We start from the raw sequence: 21,318 nt of genomic DNA, 5'->3' as shown, positions 1-21,318 counted from the left end.
TTTATTTTCTCCTAAAATTTCTTGGTTGTTAACTTGTTATTAACATCCTTCAATTTTTAAATATTTTCTCTTAAAATAAAGTAAAAGGCATAGAAGAGCTAGTTTAGACAACACAATTCAAATGCCTTTTGTCCCAATTCTAATAAATCTAAAAGGTCTCCATCCATCACTACCGTCAAATGGAATCTTTGAATCAATGATCAAACACATATTATACCTATCATAAATCTGAAGTTGACTTTTCACTTTGTTGCTATATGCTTTTTTCTTTCTTTTTTTGAATATCCTTTGGATCAAAGTTTCAGTCTTAACCACCATGCATAGGTGGAAGTGGAGCAATAACGGCAAAAAAACCCTCTTATTTTTCACCATTTGTGTTGTTCTTAGCGACTATCATAGCTTTCTCAACCCTTCATGGTGAGTATAGCATTTACCAAATCTATGATAACAAATTAATATAATTTTTCATGCAAAAAGAACAATATAAGTTCTTATTGAAGTCATAAAATGAAAGGCTTCTCATATTTGACCAAGGTCACCCAAATATCTGGGGAAGAGGAGGGGAAAGAAAACCAAAAGCAAAGAAAAACGGGAATGAGGATAATTTTGAAAATAAATATTATTAACAATGTAAGAGTCTAAGAGTGTATGTGCAACGCACCTTTCTTCATAAATCAAATCCATACAATCCTAACAAAAAAAACTACCAAAATTTTTTAAAACCCTTCTTCTAATTCTAATTTTATTCCTAAATCCAATCCATTTCTAACCCTTGGTCAACTCCACTCTACTGCCACAAAGTGATAAATTTTGCTTTTGACTCTCGATGCCATGTGAGAAGAAAGAAAAACACGAAAAGTCTAGACTACATGAAGAAGATTAGTTTATACAAGCATGATGAAATATATGCATATAAATTACATTATATATACAATTAATTATCATATCATTAACGGATTATTCAATACGGACAACTTTTGGACAAACCACAAGGTTGTTACCTTGGCTAGAATCACCGCCAAAAGACTTACAGGTTTACAGAAAACGAAACAATACCTTTAGGTCTCTCCGAAATTGCCTGTGTTGGGAACTACCGATAGGCAATAGTTTTAAGTTAATTGTGATGCAAGCTTGTATCTGGACTCAAATTTAGCGAAAATTGGGCGTATTATTAGAGATTCTAAGAGAGATTGGATCTCGGACTGCTCTGGAAGCATTCCCCCCTAGTCTATCATCAGATGTAAATTATTTGCTGCTTGGAAGGGGCTGGTTTTAGCTTGGGATTGCGGTTTGAAGGATATTATATGTGAAACGGATTGCCTTGACATTCTGCCAATCATGCATGAGCTTACAAGTGGGTATACATCTGAACTAACAGATTTGGTTCACAAGATTCAAGAGCTTTTATCTCGTCCTTGACTTGTTCACGTTGAGTGGGTATCCCGAGAAGCAAATAGAGCTGTGGATTGGATGGCTAGATATGGTGCCAAGAGTAACTCCAACAAATATAGCTTCTTTGTTTCTTTCCATATTTAGACACCAAAAAAAAATCATTAACTGATTCTATAATATCCTAAATACACTTAATGAAAGGAGCTAACAACCTTGAACTGCTATTATTGTATTCCTTACTCTCAGTTCTCACCCAATTATGCAGGTTGAAGTGCCAGCAGAATCTTTCATCTTGATACCTGATTCATGCGCTGCTGCAAATGACAATACAGTTCACAAGATCTCCTTTCAAGATGGTAGCTGTTCTGAAGATGAAGGAGAAACCAGACGCATAAATGGCGATGGTATTACAGTGGGAATTTGACAAGAATCAAATTCCCCTCTTGCCTCTTGGACTGGTGTTTACTTTCGTTGTATCCACATGAGAGCTACCTTGTAAACCAGTTGAAGCATCAATCATTGAAGCTTTCCTGGAAAACTCAATTTTATACTTCCTGACCAAAAATCTCACTGGAGACTAAATCAGTCTGTGGTACCCTTCCTTTTGTTACATCTTTTAAGGTTGAACTAGTATGATCAAACAAACTGAAACTTAACTGCACACAGGATCTTTCCCAAAAGCAAGAAAGTTAATTTCCATTGGAATCCTAGCTGGCAATTTCTTTGGAATTTCCACCAAGGTTTGATTTGTTCCAGATGTACTTTGGTCAGAAGAGGATGAGCCAACTTTGGTCGTTGGTCGTGCCTTCCTTTGGCGTAGTAGTTGAAGGCAACGATAGCTTTGCAACATCAACAAAGCTAACTCCTTTAGATGCAAGCTTAAGCTGTTTCTGTACTGTGTTGCTTTATGTTCCGAATTGATGTCAGAATGAACTCTTGAAGGATTGATTAAATGGTTTTGTAGGAGGCATGTTGGAATTTGTGTTTCCTGAAAAGTGTGGAGATTTCATTCCTAGTTTGTGAATCCTTGAAGGCATAGCAAAATTTTCTTTGGCTGGTGACTGCATCAATAAAACCCATTTTAAATGAGAATAATTAAAATTATAATAATACACATACATGCATCTGAAAATACCGATTGATAACAACTGAGATTCAAAAACGAGAAAGGCTTTTAAAATGCGTGTTTCAACTACAGAGAGAGGCTAAATTACATAGACACTAAGTATGAAACAAATATATATATATATATATATATATATATATATATATATATATATATGAATATACAGTTTCACTAAAAACATAATGCAGGAAACCACAAACACACAGAATAGAAGTATTATAGTATCATCCAGACTCATGAGTCTAGAATCTTAGATCAACAGTTGAAGAGAAGATAAAAGAGAACTAGAAACAAGCAAAGGGAAACAGGGCACTCAATTCTCCCACTTCCTGATTCTGCTTAATTACAAAACCATCCCTGAACCTCTTGCGCCTATATACCTGCTGCCCTTTGGAAAATTTTCCTCAAAGTTAACACATAATGCACAACCTAATTATCCTAATTATATATGCTAACGAAAACCTTTGTATTTGGATTGAAAACACAAGCATTTTACAGGAAGAGATATAGAGTGAAAATGGTACCCGGTGCGAAAACAAGCATGCATCACCTCTGACACAAAAACCTCCAGACACTGAGCTAACACAAGGATACTTGGAGAGTTGATGATCAAAAGGGCAGTCATCCCCTTTCATGCAGGAGTGACGAGCGAAAAAGGAGCATGACTGCAATTTCAAAATCAATATCGTTCAACAGCAATTAGAAAGCCTATTCACAGGATATTTCTCAAGTCCTGAAATGTCTTGATGAAAAATCAATAGTTAGTAACTTATAGATAAGAATAGTACATTTGATTTGGTAAAATGGACTGTATCATGTGAAAGATGGCACTTGTCGCCCTGCCAAATTTTTGTATCAGATGAAGCAAAGGATGCGTAAATAATATGATAATTTTGAATATAAAAATATAGCAAAGGGCAGTCATCCCCTTTCATGCAGGAGTGACGAGCGAAAAAGGATCATGACTGCAATTTCAAAATCAATATCGTTCAACAGCAGTTAGAAAGCCTAGTTCACAGGATATTTCTCAAGTCCTGAAATGTCTTGATGAAAAATCAATAGATAGTAACTTATAGATAAGAAAAGTACCTTTGATTTGGTAAAAGGCACTTCTACCAAATTCTCTAATTGTTCTAACAAATTTGCAGCTTCTGGAGATTTTGCCCTTTCTGCCTCCTGCGTTGACGCTCCCTCCTGCGTTGATGCTTCTTCTTAGCTTGAATCAGTGAGGCCAAGGCTGAATAATGGCATCTGATCTGTTCTAGAAACATACGATGTTGTCCGTGCCATCATCAATAGGGCAGTAGCGTCTTCTGCGGCTGGATAACTGCGTCATCATGTATAACGTATTATAAGAATAAGAATATATGGATGATAAGCAAAGATTGATTTCAGTCTGATGAACTTACATTTTAGTTGGAGCTGGGGAAGCGTGGGTGTGCTTTCTTCAAGTTGTTGGGGGGTTCAAGAGTGCTGCACAGTTACACACAAATTAATCATAGCGTAAAAAAAAACTATTCAGGAACAATATACACCCAAACTGTTACCAAATATACACCCGAACTGTAACCCAATATATACCCAAACTCTAAACAAATAATACTATTTCTTACGTTTTTGTAGTTCCTTCAATTTGTAGAAGAGGGGTTGGTTCAAAATCTGTCTCAGGTGTTTCTTAAAATTCCGGCACAATGGTTGTTTGGGACACTGCCACAAAAACTTGAATCGGAACTCTAAACAAGAAGAAAAATGAAAGGTTAACAACGCCTTTGAAAATAATAAGGTTGTGTTATTTTATTTGGCATATAAGTAAAGAACGGTACTAACAAATTTTACAAATGAAAACTTACATATGGATGCGAAGTTAATTTTTTTGCATCTATGAAGGGAATAAAACTTGGGTAGTCTTCCACCCTGAATTCTTTATTGGTTTTAGGTGATATGAATTCCCCGTTTGGGTGCTTCGAAATGGCCATGTTCTGCAAGAATTGTGAAACAACAAATATAATACTGAAAATACACACAAGTGAATACTATAAATACACCCAAATGACTACACAATTTACACCCAATTGAACTTAAAAAATACACCCAAATGAATACAGAGAATACACCCAAAATGCGTAGAAGTAACACTTACCACAATATCGGAAGAGACAATATACTTGTTCTTGAAACCTTTTATCATTTGTCTGGTTGAGGATAAGGCACATGACAGATACAATCTAGAAATATATGCCGAAACCAATTTATATTAATAAACATTACAGTAAACTTTGGTGTATCATGTGAAATGGCACTTGTCGCCCTGGGAAAGGATGCGAAAATAATATGTAATTTTGAATATAAAAATATAGCATGTATTGCATTAATTACAAAAATATACTACCCATAAAACAATCACAAGCATGCTACTGCACAAATTTACATGGCCATGTTGCCGTTTTTTTCTCAAAAATTAAACCGCTATCACAGATAATATTTTGTGTTCCATTCACAATCAGTTCCAACTCGTCCATTATTTTTTGTTGCTCTTTATCTACATTGCTACCACGTATCCTCAACTTCTCCTACGATCAACATTAAACTAAATAAAATGACAAAAACAATGTCAAATTCATTTTGTCAATAAACTGAAACTAACATGTAAATCTAACCGTAAGTATCAAAGTACGAAACATCATTTAATTAGATTGACATTATACTAAGACAAAAACATGTTATGCAAAGAAACAAAATAAAATAATATCTAAATAACACATTTTTCAAACAAGATATGAAATATTTAAAAATAAAAGTTCTCACCTTTAATCAAAGAAATCACAGTTGCTGGATGATCAATTATTGACAACCATTTCTATCATGAAAAAGCTTCCACAACCTAATCTATGCACCAAATTAAAAGACAAATCCAATTAGACAATTTCTAAAAACAAAAAGTACATCCTTAACCAGTCAAAAACGTCGGGCTTAATAGAACAAAGTCAGGAAAATCAACAAACAGTACGAGCTCTCCACGTATTATACATGAATAAAAAAGGTATGACTGTACTGGATAAATCAATTAAATTCCAAAAATTTTCATTAGAATTTCACTAGGGAGTCAATAGAATATTTGTACAATGTATACAATAGGCTATTTATTTGGTCTAATATGAGTTAAAAAATAAACATCGAGAGTAAAATACTAATAATTTTTCAAACACAATATATCCATACTATCTATAATAACCATTTAGATAACATATCCTACTGAATCGAACATCCCTAAACTCCCATTGTATACATTATATAGATACTCCATTCGCTCCCTATACTTCCTCTTTTCGTTAACGCTGTCAAATTTACTAAAAAAATACAAAACTAAAGCTAAATTTCATATTCTAATTGATAACTTATATAGTATCAAATGCTTGAAGGCTACTAGTACAAGGATGAGCAAGTTCTTTGACTTATTTATGACTTCACTTATTTTTTAATAACAACAGGAATATTCATCATACACAGCCAAATATATATATATATATATACAACAACAATTACATAGTACAACACAGTGAAACCTAATCTCCAAGATAAAGTGCGACATTCAGTTTCTTTTTCTTTTTGAAAATACAAAACGCACTCAAAAGACACAATATCAATTGACTAAAACAATAATAGTCGAAGAGAAAGAAAGGGAAAGGTAGAATGGGACGGTACGAACCTCACAACTTACATGGAAGATATGGAGATGGATGTGAGAACACAACGGCGCTGCAGATCTCACAAGAATGTCTCAGGGTTTGTTAAAGTCTTTATTAAGTTGCTTTTATAGCTGGAGGTAAGGTAAGGCCGTAAGGGTGTACACGGTCGAGTGAAGCTGCCTTGACTTGATTCGGATTTGATCTTAAATAATAATTAATTTGAGATTTTTATTTGGTCTTAGATATGATAAAATTATATTATTTTTGGCTCACACTAAAATGGAATCTAAATTGATGGAGTTCGAATCTTAATAAATTTTTATGTCAAACAAATTTTGATATATTTATTTATTAAAAAAATATATTTATTATCGAGAAGTTAATATTTATATTTGAATTTGAATTTGTCTATAAATTTTAATTTCATGCTTCTTTGATCTATTTTCTAATTCAACAAGTGTAATTAAAATAAAATAATAAACTTATAATTAATATAACATAATATTGAAATTAATTTAAAGTATATATACCATTTTTAATCTCCTTAGGATACATATGAGTTGGATGAAGTTAGGTTCGCCTTGATCCGGACTTAGTCCTAAATGATAACTGAGTCTATTTTTGAGACTCTTATCCGATCCTAAATTCTGTAAAAATCATATCAAATTAGCTCTTAAAGTGTTTGGATTCGGATCGAACCATGTACACACCCCGAGCTGGAGGAGTGGAGATAGGGGTGGCAACATGTACCTTAAGCACAGGTACCCATCCAACTTGCACATTATATATGTATATATTATATACTTATATAAAAATATGTTTCATGTGGATGTTGAATCAATGATCTCTCACTAAATATAAAATATTATTAGCCACTAAGAAAATTATTAATTGATAATTTAATACGCTTTTCTTTTACATAAAAATCAATTTTATTTTAAATTATCATCAAGTTATAATAATGTTACATCTTTTTTGTCAATTGCAAGTAGAGTCTGGTATCTACGGATAGGATTAGATACACGCGTATTAAGAATGATAGAGTTAGAGTTGGGATATTCTCAACTTACGGGTAGAATAAGATTGCATTTATATAAAAATTCATAATTCTAAAAATCAGATCAATTATTAAACTACTTTAATTATTGATTTATTAATTTATTGATCTAATTGGTCCAATCGTAATTCAACAAAAAAAACTATTTTAAAATAAAATAATAATTAAATTACAAATAAACATCCTAATACAACAGGCACAAGCACAACTCACTTTTTATTTCATCATAAAACATTAATGCAAACCATGAAGAAATATGGCTAAAATGTAAGCTCATTCGAGGATAGAAATATATCTTGGTATTGAGTTTTGTGTCTCCACTTCAACTCATTCGACCATCCTTGTTCACCTCTAATGGATCTTAAGTTTGTTTCTTTGTCCTTGCAAAATGGTAAAGATTTCAACAAGTGACACCTGTATATATTTACTTGCTCTAGAAAAGACCATCTCAATGTCATGTCTATAGTTACAAATATAAGTCTTGACAAGTTAGCTGGCAGTAGTACCTCCAATTTTGGAAGAACATCCTCATTGGTCTTTGTGATTGGAATAAGTTCTTTTAATTTAAAGCAATTATGAAATTTCAATTTCTGAGAGATATTGAATAGTCCCATTGTAAAAAATGGTTCTTAAAAAGGGCAATTTTTTAATGTCAAAACCTTTAATTTGAAAAAGAATTCAAGATTCAGAGGACTTTGAAACACACAATTCAGTTCAAGCAATTTGTTTAACAATAACAAAAGTTAAAAAACAGCAATAAATAATCACCCTAAACCCTAAAATTAATAAATTTATCAACAAAAATTTAAAAATAGTAGACTCAAAAATTAAAAAACAACAACAAAAGCATAGCAAAACCATTTTTATCAATAATTTTAACAACACAACTTATCAATGATTATTCAAAAATCAAAAATTCAAAATAGAGTACAAATGATGCATTACAGTGCCATATTACATGTGTTTTGTGCATAAAATTTGATTGTGACCATCTTAGAGTTAGAATTATTGTTCACATTACAAGACGCTATTATATTATTCTGATTTGAAGCTTTGTTGTTGTCAGCTACTCCACATTCTACAAACAAATGCAATTGCAAGATATTATGAACTAGAAAAAGGATAAATAATTAACTTACAGTGGTGATATCACTCATATACATGTTAATAAAAAATAAAAAAACACATAAAACAGCAATACAACAACACACAAAACAACAATTCTTTTGTGAACTCTCTCTTCCTCTAATTCTAATTCCCGACGGCACGGACAGCGTCCCCCCTTTTCCCTCTTCTTCTTTTCCCTGATCTTCCCTTCTTCCTTTTTCCTCTTTCTCCCACCCCCATTCTTTTTTTTATTTTATAATTTTTTATTAAGAATAATTTAATAATAAAATTAAAAATTTTATTAAAAAAACGATTTTAATATCAAACAAAACGTTAAGGACGATTTTAAATCCAAAATAATGTTGGGGATAAATTCGATTTTAATCTTAAATCTTAAAGACCAAAATAATACTTAATAAAGATATTTTTCTAAATTAGTATAATTATGTATTATTCATTAAATATTAATTATAATATAATTATAATATTGTAATATAATTATAATAAAAAATTAACACCTCATTTTTATTAGTTGATAATGCATTAAATATTAGTTTTATTTAATTATAATAAAAATATTTTTTTAAATTAGTATAATTATGCATTATTCATTAAATGCTAATTGTAATATAATTATAATAAAAATATTTTTTTTAAATAAATTTAAAAGAGAGAATAGTGCTTTCATTTAAAAAAAAAAAAGAGTTCATGAAAAATTGACATCTCACTTTTATTAATTGGAGAAAAAATTCAATTTTAATATATTAAATAGATTGAGATCAACAACTAAAATCGCTCAAACAATAATATTCCAAGTTAAAATTCTTCCTTATACTATAAAACACTATCATAGTTAGAATAAGAAACATTATGTATTAGTACTAGTGTCTCAACTGCACATCTCTTGGATCGTTTTCTATTTTTGTGGGATCATGTAACTTGTTCAATTAAATTTTGAAAATATGTAAATATAACTGATAAGAAAATTAAGCACCCGAAAAATGGCTTAATTTAGCGTATTTGTAGCTCGAATATAAATATCCTATGTTTTATTACGTGTGTAATTTTTTACTAAAAATTTAAAATTTGAGAAAAAATTAGAAAACTTGAAAATCTTTTTTTTTTAATTAATGGACTTAAAAATCATTGAAACAATAATTGTTTCATAGCAATATAAAGTAGAGTAGCGAATTCTATTACACAAACACAGAAAAATAATTTTCTAGAAATACATATTTTAATATTTATAAAAAAAATTTATTATGACAAATTTTATTAATCTATTATGAAAGAGAAAGTATACGGAGTCAATGAAATATTTGATGATTTTTATTACTAATTAATATATAGGATAAATTATTTGAAGCATCATATATAAATATGTATTGAGTGATTTTATAACTAAATTTTTATATTTATGGAAATTCTTTGCAAAATAATAGCATTTAATAGGATTTAGGAAAAAAAGAATATTGAATAAATATAAGTTAGATGTTAATATAGAAATAGGATAAATGAGTTAGGTGAGGATATATAACACCTAACAACTAAAATTGCATTTGGACCAGAGACAAAAACATCAAGGCTACATTTATTTCTGAAAAAAAGACAGGACAAGACACTGATGGACATTGATGGACAGAAACACAAAATTTTATATTCTTATCTTTTGTTTGGTGATAAACTAGAACAAATTATAAAAATTCAATTTATTCTTATTTTTTTTATTCAAAAAATTTGAGATGAAAAATATAATAATAAAAAATATAATTATGAAAAATCAATAAGAATAATGAAAGAAAAATTGAAAAATAAGTTGTATCCCTTGTTAGTGTTTCTATGTCCTTCCTGTCAAGATGGACACAAAATACACTAATTCAGTGTCTCTAAACACATTGTCTATGCCCATGTCTCTTCTGTCAAACACGATTTTGTGTCTCTGTGTCTCTATCTTAGTGTCCTGTCTCTATAAACAAACGCAGCCCAAGAGACAATGACTAAATTAAATTATTGTATTATATTTGATATAAACTATAAAGTATATAGAACTAAATATATCCCAATAACCTATTTAATTTAAAATAAATACAGAGACAAAAACAACTAAATTATTTAAATATTTTTTTTCTTTTTTCATTCTCCTCTTCCTTTTTTTCTCTTCAAATTTCTTCGTTGTTATTAACATCCTTCAATTTTTAAGTATTTTCCATTAAAATAAAATAAAGGACATAGAAGAGCTAGTTATGACAACACAACTCAAATGTCTTTTGTCCCAATTCTAATAAATTTAAAAGGTGCCAATCCATCACTACCGCCACATGCACTATCTTTGAATCAAACACATATTATACCCATCATAAATCTAAAGTTGATTTTTTCATTTTCAGTTGTTATATGCTTTTTTCTTTTTTCTTTTTGAATATCCTTTGGATCAAAATTTCAGACTGTACCACCATGCAGAGGTGGAAGTGGAGCAATAGCCGCAGAAAGAAAACCCCTTATTTTCCACTATTTGTGCTGTTCTTGGTGGCGTTCATGGCTTTCTCAACCCTTCATAGTGAGTATAGCATTCACCAAATCTATGATAACAAGTTGATATAATTTTTCATGCTAAAAACGAACAATAGAATATCTTATTGAAGTCATAAAATGAAAGGCTTCTCATATTTGATGAAGGGCACCCAAATATCTGGAGAAGAAGAGATCACAAAAAAGAAAAGGAGAGGGGACCGAAAACCAAAAGCAAAGAAGAAGAATGGGAATGAGGATAATTTTGGAAATAAATATTATTAAAATTTCAGTTTTCTATATTTTCAAAATATTGAAGAGGCTGAAATTTTAATTCTAACCTTTGTTACCAAATACAATATTAAGTCCCAATCTTTCAATTTCAGTCTCAGAAAACAATGGCTACATAAGAGTCTAAGAGTGTACCTGCAATGGACCTGTCATCATAAATCAAATCCATACAATCCTAACACCAAAAAACTACCATAATTTTTTAAACCCCTTTTTCTAATTCTAATTTTATTCCTAAATCCAATCCATTTCTAACCCTTGGTCAACTCCACTCTACTGCCACAAAGTGATAAATTTTGCTTTTGACTCTCGATGCCATGTGAGAAGAAAGAAAAAGAAGAAAAACACGGAAAGTCTAGACTACATGATGAAGATTAGTTTATACAAGCACGATGAAATATATGCATATAAATTACATTATATATACAATTAACTATCATATCATTAACTGATTCTATAAGATCCAAAATACACTTAATGAAAGATTCTAACAACCTTGTTACCTTGAACTGCTATTACTGTATTCCTTACTCTCAGTTCTCACCCAATTATGCAGTTGAAGTGCCAGCAGAATCTTTCACCTTGATAACTGATTCATGCTCTGCTGCAAATGACAATACAGTCGACAAGAGCTCCTTTCTAGATAGTAGCTGTTCTGAAGATGAAGGAGAAACCAGACGCATAAATGGCGACGGTGTTGCTGTGGAAATTTGAAAAGAATCAGATGCCCCACTTGCCTCTTGGACTGGTTTACTTCCGTTGTCATCCACATGAGAGCTACCTTGTAAACCAGTTGAAGCATCATTCATTGAAGCTTTTCCTGGAAAACTCAATTTTATACTTTCTGCCACGGATTGATTTTTACCAGAAATCTCACTGGAGACTAAATCAGTCGGTGGTACCCTTCCTTTTGTTGCATCTTTTAAGGATGAACTAGTATGATCAAGCAAACTGAAACTTATATTCTGGAGAAAATCAATACTATTTTCCCCAATTACAAGGGAGTTGACAGAACTCTTAAAACTGCACACAGCATCTTTCTCAAAAGCAAGAAATTTAATTCCCTTTGGAATCCTAGCTGGCAATTTCTTTGGAATTTCAACCAAGGTTTGATTTGTTCCAGATGTACGTTGGTCAGAAGAGGATGAGCCAATTTTGGTCGTGCCTTCCTTTGGCGTAGTAGGAGAAGGCAACGATAGCTTTGCAACATCGACAAAGCTAACTCCTTTAGATGCAAGCTTAAGCTGTTTATGTACAGTGTTTGTCGCTTTATGTTCCGAATTGATGTCAGAATGAACTCTTGGAGGATTGATCAAATGGTTTTGTTGGATAGAACTACTGCCATGAATGTTAGGTGGCATGTTGGAATTTGTGTTTCCTGAAAAGTGTGGAGATTTCATTCCTGGGTTGTGAACACTTGAAGCTGGAGCAAAATCTTCCTTGGCTGGTGACTGCATCAATAAAGCCCATTTTAAGTGAGAATAATTAAAATTATAATAATACACTTACATGCATCTGAAATTACCGATGATAACTATTGAGATTCAAAAATGAGAAAGGCTTTTAAAATGCGTGTTTCAACTACAGAGGAGAGGCTAAATTACATAGACACTAAGTATTAACTATTAAACAATGGAATACATATGAATATACAGTTTCACCAAAAACATAATGCAAGAAACCACAAACACAGAATAGTAGTAGTATAGTATCATCCAGACTGATGAGTCTAGAATCTCAGATCACAGTTGAAGGGAAGATAGAAGAGAACTAGAAACAAGCAAAGGGAAACAGGGCACTCAATTCTCCCACTTCCTGATTCTGCTTAATTACAAAACTGTCTCTGAACCTCTTGCGCCTATATACCTGCTGCCTTTGGGAATTTTCGTCAAAGCTAACACATAATGCACAACCTAATTATCCTAATTATATATGCTAACAATAACATTATTTGGATTGAAAACACAAGCATTTTACAGGAAGTAATAGAGTGGATGTGGTACCTGGTGCGAAAACAAGCATGCATCACCTCTGACACAAAAACCTCCGGACACAAAGTTAACACAAGGATACTTGGAGAGTTGATGATCAAAAGGGCAGTCATCCCCTTTCATGCAGGAGTGACGAGCGAAAAAGGAGCATGGCTGAAATTTCAAAATCAATATCGTTCAACATCAGTTAGAAAGTCTAGTTCACAGGATATTTCTAAAGTCCTGAAATGACTTGATGAAAAATCAATAGATAGTAACTCATAGATAAGAAAAGTACCTTTGATTTAGTAGAAGGCACCGTATCATGTGAAAAATGGCACTTGTCACCCTGCCAAATTTTTGTATCAGATGAAGCAAAGGATGCCAAAATAATATTATAATTTTGAATATAAAAATATAGCATATATTGCATTAATTACAAAAATATACTACCCATAAAACAATCACAGGCATGCTATTGCACAAATTTACAAAGGTTCATGTCAATTCATGTCACATAAAAGAAATACTGGAAATGAGGAAATTTTACAGAATTTCTAACTCAACTTTCTAATATAGAAATCTTGCATAACAAAACATCTATTTCATCATAGGATTTTGTTACCATGTAATGTGTTTACCATTAGTCCCAAATATAAATGAACCTCGAGCAGGTCGCCATGTTATAAGAAATGAATATCAAAATTATCATCTAGGATCACAGTTAATTATAGTATCAAAACACATATAAAATTTTCTCATGCTCTCATGCAAAGTTTGACAGTAAAATATGAAAAACGAAAAAAAAATGAAAATGGAAACAACTCGATGCAAGTATAAGGGGGAAAAAACATTTTATTGTTACACAACAAACCTCATAGCATCTTCCAACAAGAAAATGGCGACAATAAGAGATGGTTTTTGGTTTCTGTTGTACTAGAGACAACTTCAACCTTTTAACACCAAGTTGTTTGTTCTTTTTTGCCCGTTTTTTCCGCTCTTTTCTCTACATAATTAAGTTCAAGAAAGAATGGGATCAGTCACTAGTTAAAAAGACAGGTTTATGAATTATTCTATCCAAATAATGTAAAATTGACTAACATTGAGGTGACATAAAAGGATGGGAACTCAATATATTAGAAGAATACCTTCTTTTTCGCTTTCTTTTCAACAGAACCAGGGCCACGCTTTTTTTTACAGCTGACATCAACCATCTGTTGATGAAAAAATTGAACAAAAGAGAAAACTGAATAACCATAATCTTAAGCCAATACAAGTGCCTATTAATCTACCTTTTTTATTTATTTTATTGTTAATGTGTAAAATAGTAATCAATATGAGAATACTCAAGATGGCAAGATCTTTAATGTCAATGGTATTGAATTCAAATCCTATTTATATATAGGTATAGAGAATATCAGTTTTAAATTAATAATGCTTAATATCCTAAATAGTTTCAAAAAAATCAACAAAGTTCATGATAACTGAGAACTGGAACCAATTTTCGGATACACACATTACTTTTTGAGGTTTATGGGAATGGAATGGAGATTGAATCACATTGTGGTCCGGGCACAAACATAACTTGTTATGACTTTCTTTGAAATTGCTAAACTTAAAAAATAATAACGGAAGGGTGATCATGTCATGATTGTTGTCAAATGAGATTCGTTATTATCAGTGAAAACTAAGAAATTAATTGACATTATCAATAAAAATAAGGAATGATTGTCATTTAATGCCGTAGAAGTGGGCTTAAGCGGTATTGCACCCAGGTAAAGATCATACCTCTGATGCAGCAGGGTTTCCATGATCTTGGTCAGAGTCCTCTTCCAATATGGATTTGTGCAAGACTGGATTTTGAACATAATTTATTGGCACGTCAGTAACCAGTTTACTACCTATTTCTTTGCCTAAACCTTCTTTTTCTGTATTCCCCATATTAATACTTTCGGGGTTCTGAACCTCATCAATGTTTGTTTGAGGAATAAAGGAATCTGCAGTAGGCATGTCAAATGAATTACAATCCACTCCAAGGTCTCCAACAAGCTCTCCCTCTTCTATGTCCTCATTTTCAATCTGAATATTTGAAGAAATTGATGCATTGTTTACACAAGTTGACTTTTCTAAATTTCTTTCATTTTTCATTTTACATTTATCTTCCAAATTATCATAATCCAGCAGCCTTTCATCTTCATAATCCAGCTCTACCTTCTCAACTTCAGCTTCTTTAGAATTTGGAAGAGAATCCGTTGAGCCTTGTACTTGCATCTCAGCTGCATTGCTGCCATTCTGTTCCTCACCTGACACTGCACTCAAAGAGATTAAACCACTATCACAAATGATATTTTGGGTTCCATTCACAACCAGTTCCAACTCATCCATTATCCTTTGTTGCTCTTTATCTGCATCGTTACACCTGTCCTGCAGCAGAGTCCTCGAAGTATCCTCAACTTCCTCTATTCCCATCATCTCCTCTATATCACCCAAAACAATATCATTGACAACACACACCCTGCCCTTGTTTCCAGTCCCTTCAACAGTCTCGTCAAACTCCTGTATGCTTTTGATCAGGACAGCATTCTTGGGATGTATAAAATCAGAACCAACAGATTCAGGGAACCCGGGTCCCTTTTCCTTTTTTTCTGGCTTCTTTCTACCGTTGCCATTATCTTGGAAGAGAAATAACCATAATTTAAAACAAATATGATAGGGGCAAATAAATTTGAAGAAGTGTATAATCAAAGTGAAACCAACAGGAAATTGATCCCTATCCACAAACAAACTTCCATGATTTCTCAAGCAATAGGTAAGCTAAAAAAGTAGAGACAACACTTGATGAGTAAAATGTACACTTTTGGGTTCAATTTACCAAAATTCAGATTGGATTAAGGGGGAAAAAATGTGCAAAGAGGTTAAAATAGTATCAAATTAAGCAAAAAAACATAACAAAAAAAGAACAAATACAAAAACCATATGATCCAAAGCACAAGAATAACTGCAAATTTTTAAAACACAACTAATACTTGACCAAAAGAACATGCTACAAGAAACATTTTGATTTAAAATAACGTACCAGGTGTGGCAGGAAGATGAGAGAAAATTCGAGTAAGAGTGAGGTATGTTTCGCTGCGTAAGTGTGATCGGCGGTAAGGAGGAAAACTCGGTAGTTTTGAGGTATCCAATTCAGCTTGCTCCATTGGAACCGACAAAAAGGTTTCAGAGTTGCAAAGCTCTTATTGTGGATTTGGCAAAGAGGCAAGAAGCTGGCTCACCACCTTATAGGGGATGGTGTTGTGGTGTGGCACTGCAACCAAAACCTTGGATAAATCTGAACGAGTCAATATAAAGAGTAAACCCAAAACCTGAGTAGTTATTAAGGGAGAAAAGGGAAAAGAAATACCCCCCAAAAAAATAATTAACGGAAAACCAAAAAATTATTAAAAGTTTTTTGAAACACAATAGAATTGAAATTTATTTGATACATATAAATAAAAATAAAGCTGTGAAGCCAAATATTAAATGGAACAGAGAACTAGCCATTTTTAGGAGATCCATAAAATGTGTCACTTTGAACAAAACATAAACTTTATTTGGTGTACTACTCCATTATTAATGATCAACTACATAATGTATCAGAAAAATCAATGGAGCAAATGAATAAGTAAATAAAAAGATTATATAAATGAAATACAAACTTGCAATCAATCCATATACCTGTGCTGAGAAGATCCGGTTTTTATGAATAAGCAAATGGTTGAAGTTTGACCTAAAAGGTCTATGAACATCAAGAACTGAGGGAACAAGGAACTTGAACTGTAGCAATATGCTGCGCGTAGCCAGGTACAATTCCCTCGCTCCACCGGAATTCAAAGAGCTACAAGGTACTTCAGTTACATACATGTACAAACAAAATTTCGCACTGTAACGCAAAAATTCAAGTTTAACGCATCAATTTGGATAAAGTTTCACAAAAAATAATTACTTCTAAGAATATACACTCAAAGCAGCTCCTGAAAGGGATAGATATCCTATAACTAACTTCTCTTTACATTACTACTGAATACTGATGCACCCTAATATCAATTTTCGAATTACTTTCATACGCTCCTAAATTCAAATATCTTAGCCATATGCTAGGAAAATTTGAGCCTTGAAATGTAAATTTTATACGAAGAAAATAAATAATTTTGCCTTTTAACCAAGGTTCTAAACACCGGATCGGTCATCGAACCATTTTAATTACTGGTTCACTGGTTTATTAATTTAATCAGTTCAACCGTAGTTCAACTGGAATAACCGTTTTAGAAAGTAAAATATAAAATATAAATAAATCCACTAAACGTAATTATAGTTTAATTTAAACCTCAAAATGTCATACATAATTACAATTCATAAACTATATTAATAACTTTTGTTCTCATCAATTATTAATAATTTATCACTCATTATATCACACTATTGAACTCATCAACACAGTGACAATAATTTATGCACAATTTTTATAAGATTGTCAGCACAAAAATTAACAAAGATTAATGAGGATAAACTGATTACAATGAACAAGTAAAAGCTCAATAAAGCTCATGGAATATCATCATTGTACAAATCTCATGAAAGATTAACAAGCTTTGCCAACTAACTATACACCATCGTAATTTTAACAAGGATTTGAGCAAAAAAAAACACAGCAGTGAGGGAGACACAACACAGCACAAAAAAAGCACATCACAACATAATTTTAACAAGTTTTTCCAACAGCACAGCACAGAAAGCACAGTAGTTAAGAACACAGAGTACTAGCAGTGACCAGAGAAGGATGAACACAGCAGCAGTGAGCAGAGCTAATCAATAATCATTCAAAATGGTTTCTGAGCAAAAAATTAAAAAAACAACGAGCACTAGCAGTGAGTAGATAAGAACGAGCACAGCAACAATGAGCAGAATTAATCAATAATCATTCAAAGTGGTTTCTAAACAAAAAAAATGAAGAACGAGCACAGAGGCGGCAATGATAATCAATAATCATTCAAACTGGTTTCTGAACAAAAATTAAAAAGAACAAACAACGACCACAGCAACAATGAGCAGAGTTAATCAATAATCATTCAAAGTGGTCCGAGCCCAAAAAAAAAAAATGGAAGAATCAGGCAATCAGGAGATCTGAGCAAAGTATGAGGGAAAGCGGTTGAACGCGACGGAAGACGGCGACCAGGCGACGAGAGCACAATGACGGAAAGGGGGCGAAGGGCGGCTGAGTAGGATGAGGGGTTGGAGCACGCCAAGCTCGAGGAAGCAGCTGCAATTGGTAAATGAGGAGAAGGGTTGGAGCCAGATGACGATGGAAGGTCCTGAGCGTGACGGACAGTGGTAGTGAGAATAACGGCGGCAGCGGTGGTGGAGGCTAGATGGCTAGGGTTTCTTTTGAGTTTTGAGGGAATTTTGTGCAGAGGAGAAATGGAGAAGGGTGTTGGGACTTGGGCGTATTCCTCACAAGGTTGCGAGAACCGAACCAGTCAGTGAACCGGTAGAGTGACTGGTTCAATGGTTCAAGGGTTCAACCAGGATTCAACTGGGGTTCAACCGAGATTCAACCGGTTTAATTAAATATAAAATAAAAATGATTAAAAATTTAATATATAATTTAAATATTTAAATTAATGATTTTTAACTTAATAAAATTTAAAAATTTACAATTTTACCTAATAAATTATCCATAATTTATCATTAAAAGTTCACAAACATCTTCAAACATAAAATTTATAACTAATAAAAATCAAAATGCGCATAAATAACAAATCGGAATAAGAAAAATCAGCATAAATAAGTCAATCAGCAAAATCAAAATAAATAAAGAAAAATTCCAACATAGCTCTGCACCACAGTATCTTCAACAACTCAGATCAGAAAAATAAACAACCAGAATCAACAAATCAGAAAAAATAGCATAAACAATTCAAAATCAGAATCATAGCATAAACAACTCGGAATTGATTCCAGCACAGAAATCAATGAATTGAAAGGGCTAAGTTACATGTGTATGCAATCTCTATCAGTCCAGTCCCACAATATCTGTTTGCAACATTTATAAACCCTGAAATGATTAATTAACTTAAAACATACATGATTGGTGATTATCAATTGCCACCAAATTAAATAGCACATGAGAGCCACACTAACCTGAACTAAAAGGATTTTGTATGATATTGAGCAGTGCAGCATAGAAATCAATGAATTGAAAGGTAGAACCAGAAAGTGCGGCTTGCAAAGAACTAACAGTCGATGCTAATTGACCATTGAATAATTGAGCTTCTCCATTGACAATATCAGAACACAATTTTAAAGATCCTCCTACTGCAGTTCTACCTCCCGGCAAGCACGCCAATGGCAATGTACTCAGAAGTCAGAACCCACACTTTTCTTGCTCCGGCATAGTATAGTTGCTTCATCATATAATCATCAATTAACCAATTATGAAAAAAATTAACTAAACAAAATTAACTATTATCAGAGGGAGCTCATTTATTAGTAACAAAACTCCAAAGTAAAACCAGCAACACAATTATTAGTTGGAGAAAGGGGGCACCGGATAAAGAGGGCCACAGAGGAGAAATGGTACACAGATAACTAATTAACTACTATCACTGGCTTACCGGCGGCGAAGAGGAAGGAAAGTGATAGCGACGACGGAGGAGCGAACACAGAGAGAGAGAGAGCGCTCGAACAGAGGAGAGGAGATGCGATGGCTGTGGGTTCTGCGGGGAAGGTGGGTGCGCGTGCTGCGGTGGGTGCGGCGGCTGCAGTGGCTGCGTGCTACGGGGCTGGCGGGCTAGTCTGCTAGGGTTCTTTTTATTTTTGTTCGTTCTATCAATTTTGAAATTTTGAGAGGAGAGGACAGGAGAGGAGTGGGACGCGGGTGGTAGAATATTTAGGTTTTTAAGGTGAAAACGGCGCCATTTAGAGGGGATTCCCAAAACCGGAGACCTCTAAAAAACCGGTCGATTCACCGATTAACCACCACTTCGACCAATTTTTGACCGATTTTTTGCCAGACAGATTTTGAAGCTAACCGAATTGCTCTGGTGACTGATTTCCGGTTAATCTGATTGAACTGGCTGGTCCGATACAGTTTTCAGAACAATACTTCCTCAACCCCTATTGCTGGACCGGACCACAAAGACTTTCGGTTCCCGGTTCAACCGACTATTGTTAGCACTAGTAGATTGTTATCAGCAATTGCTTCTTAATTAATACAATTATCCATAACTGAAATTAATAAATTATTCACAAAATTAAAAACAGCAGACCACACTAACAACAGCTCTCAAAGGATAAATCCAATCAAAAATACCATTACCAACAGCATTCAATAATAAAAATTATCATTCAACAGCAAACAACATTTGATTTTATTTTCATTTTTAGCATTCAGAAACAAACATTACAAAACAACAACAAATAATCCCAGCAGCAAGTAATCCCTAATCATATTAAACCTGAAGTTTCAACAAACATTACAAAAGAGCAACAAGTAGTCTCTAATCACAAGTAAACTTGAAATTTCAACAAACATTACAAAACAGCAACAAGTTATCCCTAATCCCTAAACAGGAATTCCAATAATGATTTAATTTCCATTTTTTGTAGTAGCAAGAAAATTTCAGGAATTAAAAAAAGAGCAGCAGCACAAAATTAGCAATTTAACAATTTCACATTAAAAATCATCAAACAGAGCATAAAAGGAAGAGAAGAATTGACGAAGTGAAAGCAGTGCCACTAACCTTCAACAGAGACACGAACGGCGACCTGGGAAATGACGGCGAGCAATGACATGGCAGTGAGCTGCTCCAAGCCTCGAACAAAGAAGCCACGGAGGACGGAGACAGGGACAGGGGAAGGGGGATGCCGAGCTAAAAGAGAAGGCCTGAGCTTGAGACAACAAAAGGAGGAAGCCGCGGAAGCGCCAACAACATGGACGGCGGCGGCATTGCGGCAGATCCCTTGTAGGGAGAACCTGTGATTTTAAACTTTGCTTCAGAGTTCAGAGGGTCATAGTGTTTCACGATTTGGGGGGACCCATAGTTATTAAAATTGGACCGGCCAGTTCGACCAAAAAACCAATGAACCCAACCCTATACCAATCCGATACTTGAATTGTATAAGACAGAGAATTGATACAAA

The 21,318-nt window shown here is 33.1% G+C and overlaps 1 protein-coding gene across 5 annotated transcripts; it reads right to left on the bottom strand.

Moving 5' to 3' along the window:
• Positions 1–643: 643 nt before the first annotated feature.
• LOC130951835 (zinc finger CCCH domain-containing protein 65) lies at positions 644–19,580 on the bottom strand. 5 transcript variants are annotated; one of them, XM_057880576.1, is made up of 9 exons: positions 19,318–19,580; positions 16,855–17,059; positions 16,214–16,457; positions 14,926–15,809; positions 14,286–14,351; positions 14,012–14,143; positions 13,436–13,486; positions 13,171–13,311; positions 11,504–12,618 (listed from the first exon to the last, which is right to left on the bottom strand). In XM_057880576.1, the coding sequence occupies exons 3-9, from the start codon at positions 16,335–16,337 to the stop codon at positions 11,716–11,718; spliced, it is 2,301 nt and encodes a 766-aa protein (XP_057736559.1). In that variant the 5' UTR covers positions 16,338–16,457; positions 16,855–17,059; positions 19,318–19,580; the 3' UTR covers positions 11,504–11,715. The 5 variants fall into 5 exon arrangements, with proteins under 5 accessions (XP_057736562.1, XP_057736559.1, XP_057736560.1 ...); XM_057880577.1 differs by having other exon boundaries at positions 16,855–17,014; XM_057880579.1 differs by lacking the exons at positions 11,504–12,618; positions 13,171–13,311; positions 19,318–19,580 and adding exons at positions 644–2,453; positions 3,043–3,183 and having other exon boundaries at positions 16,855–17,747.
• Between the last annotated feature and the right edge of the window lie 1,738 nt (positions 19,581–21,318).

Source organism: Arachis stenosperma, chromosome 9, assembly GCF_014773155.1.
Source record: "Arachis stenosperma cultivar V10309 chromosome 9, arast.V10309.gnm1.PFL2, whole genome shotgun sequence".
NCBI lineage: Eukaryota > Viridiplantae > Streptophyta > Magnoliopsida > Fabales > Fabaceae > Arachis > Arachis stenosperma.
The sequence above is the reverse complement of the archived record's forward strand: the minus strand, read 5'-3'. Positions and strand labels throughout refer to the sequence as shown.

Excerpts from the sequence above, each read along its gene's own strand:
- LOC130951835 (XM_057880576.1), bottom strand. The coding sequence starts at position 16,337 with ATGGAGCAAGCTGAATTGGATACCTCAAAACTACCGAGTTTTCCTCCT. Across the intron at positions 14,352-14,925 it reads GAAACCCTGCTGCATCAGAG|ATGGTTGATGTCAGCTGTAA; the intron begins GTATGATCTTTA and ends TTTCATCAACAG. Across the intron at positions 12,619-13,170 it reads CATGCTTGTTTTCGCACCAG|TCACCAGCCAAGGAAGATTT; the intron begins GTACCACATCCA and ends TTATTGATGCAG.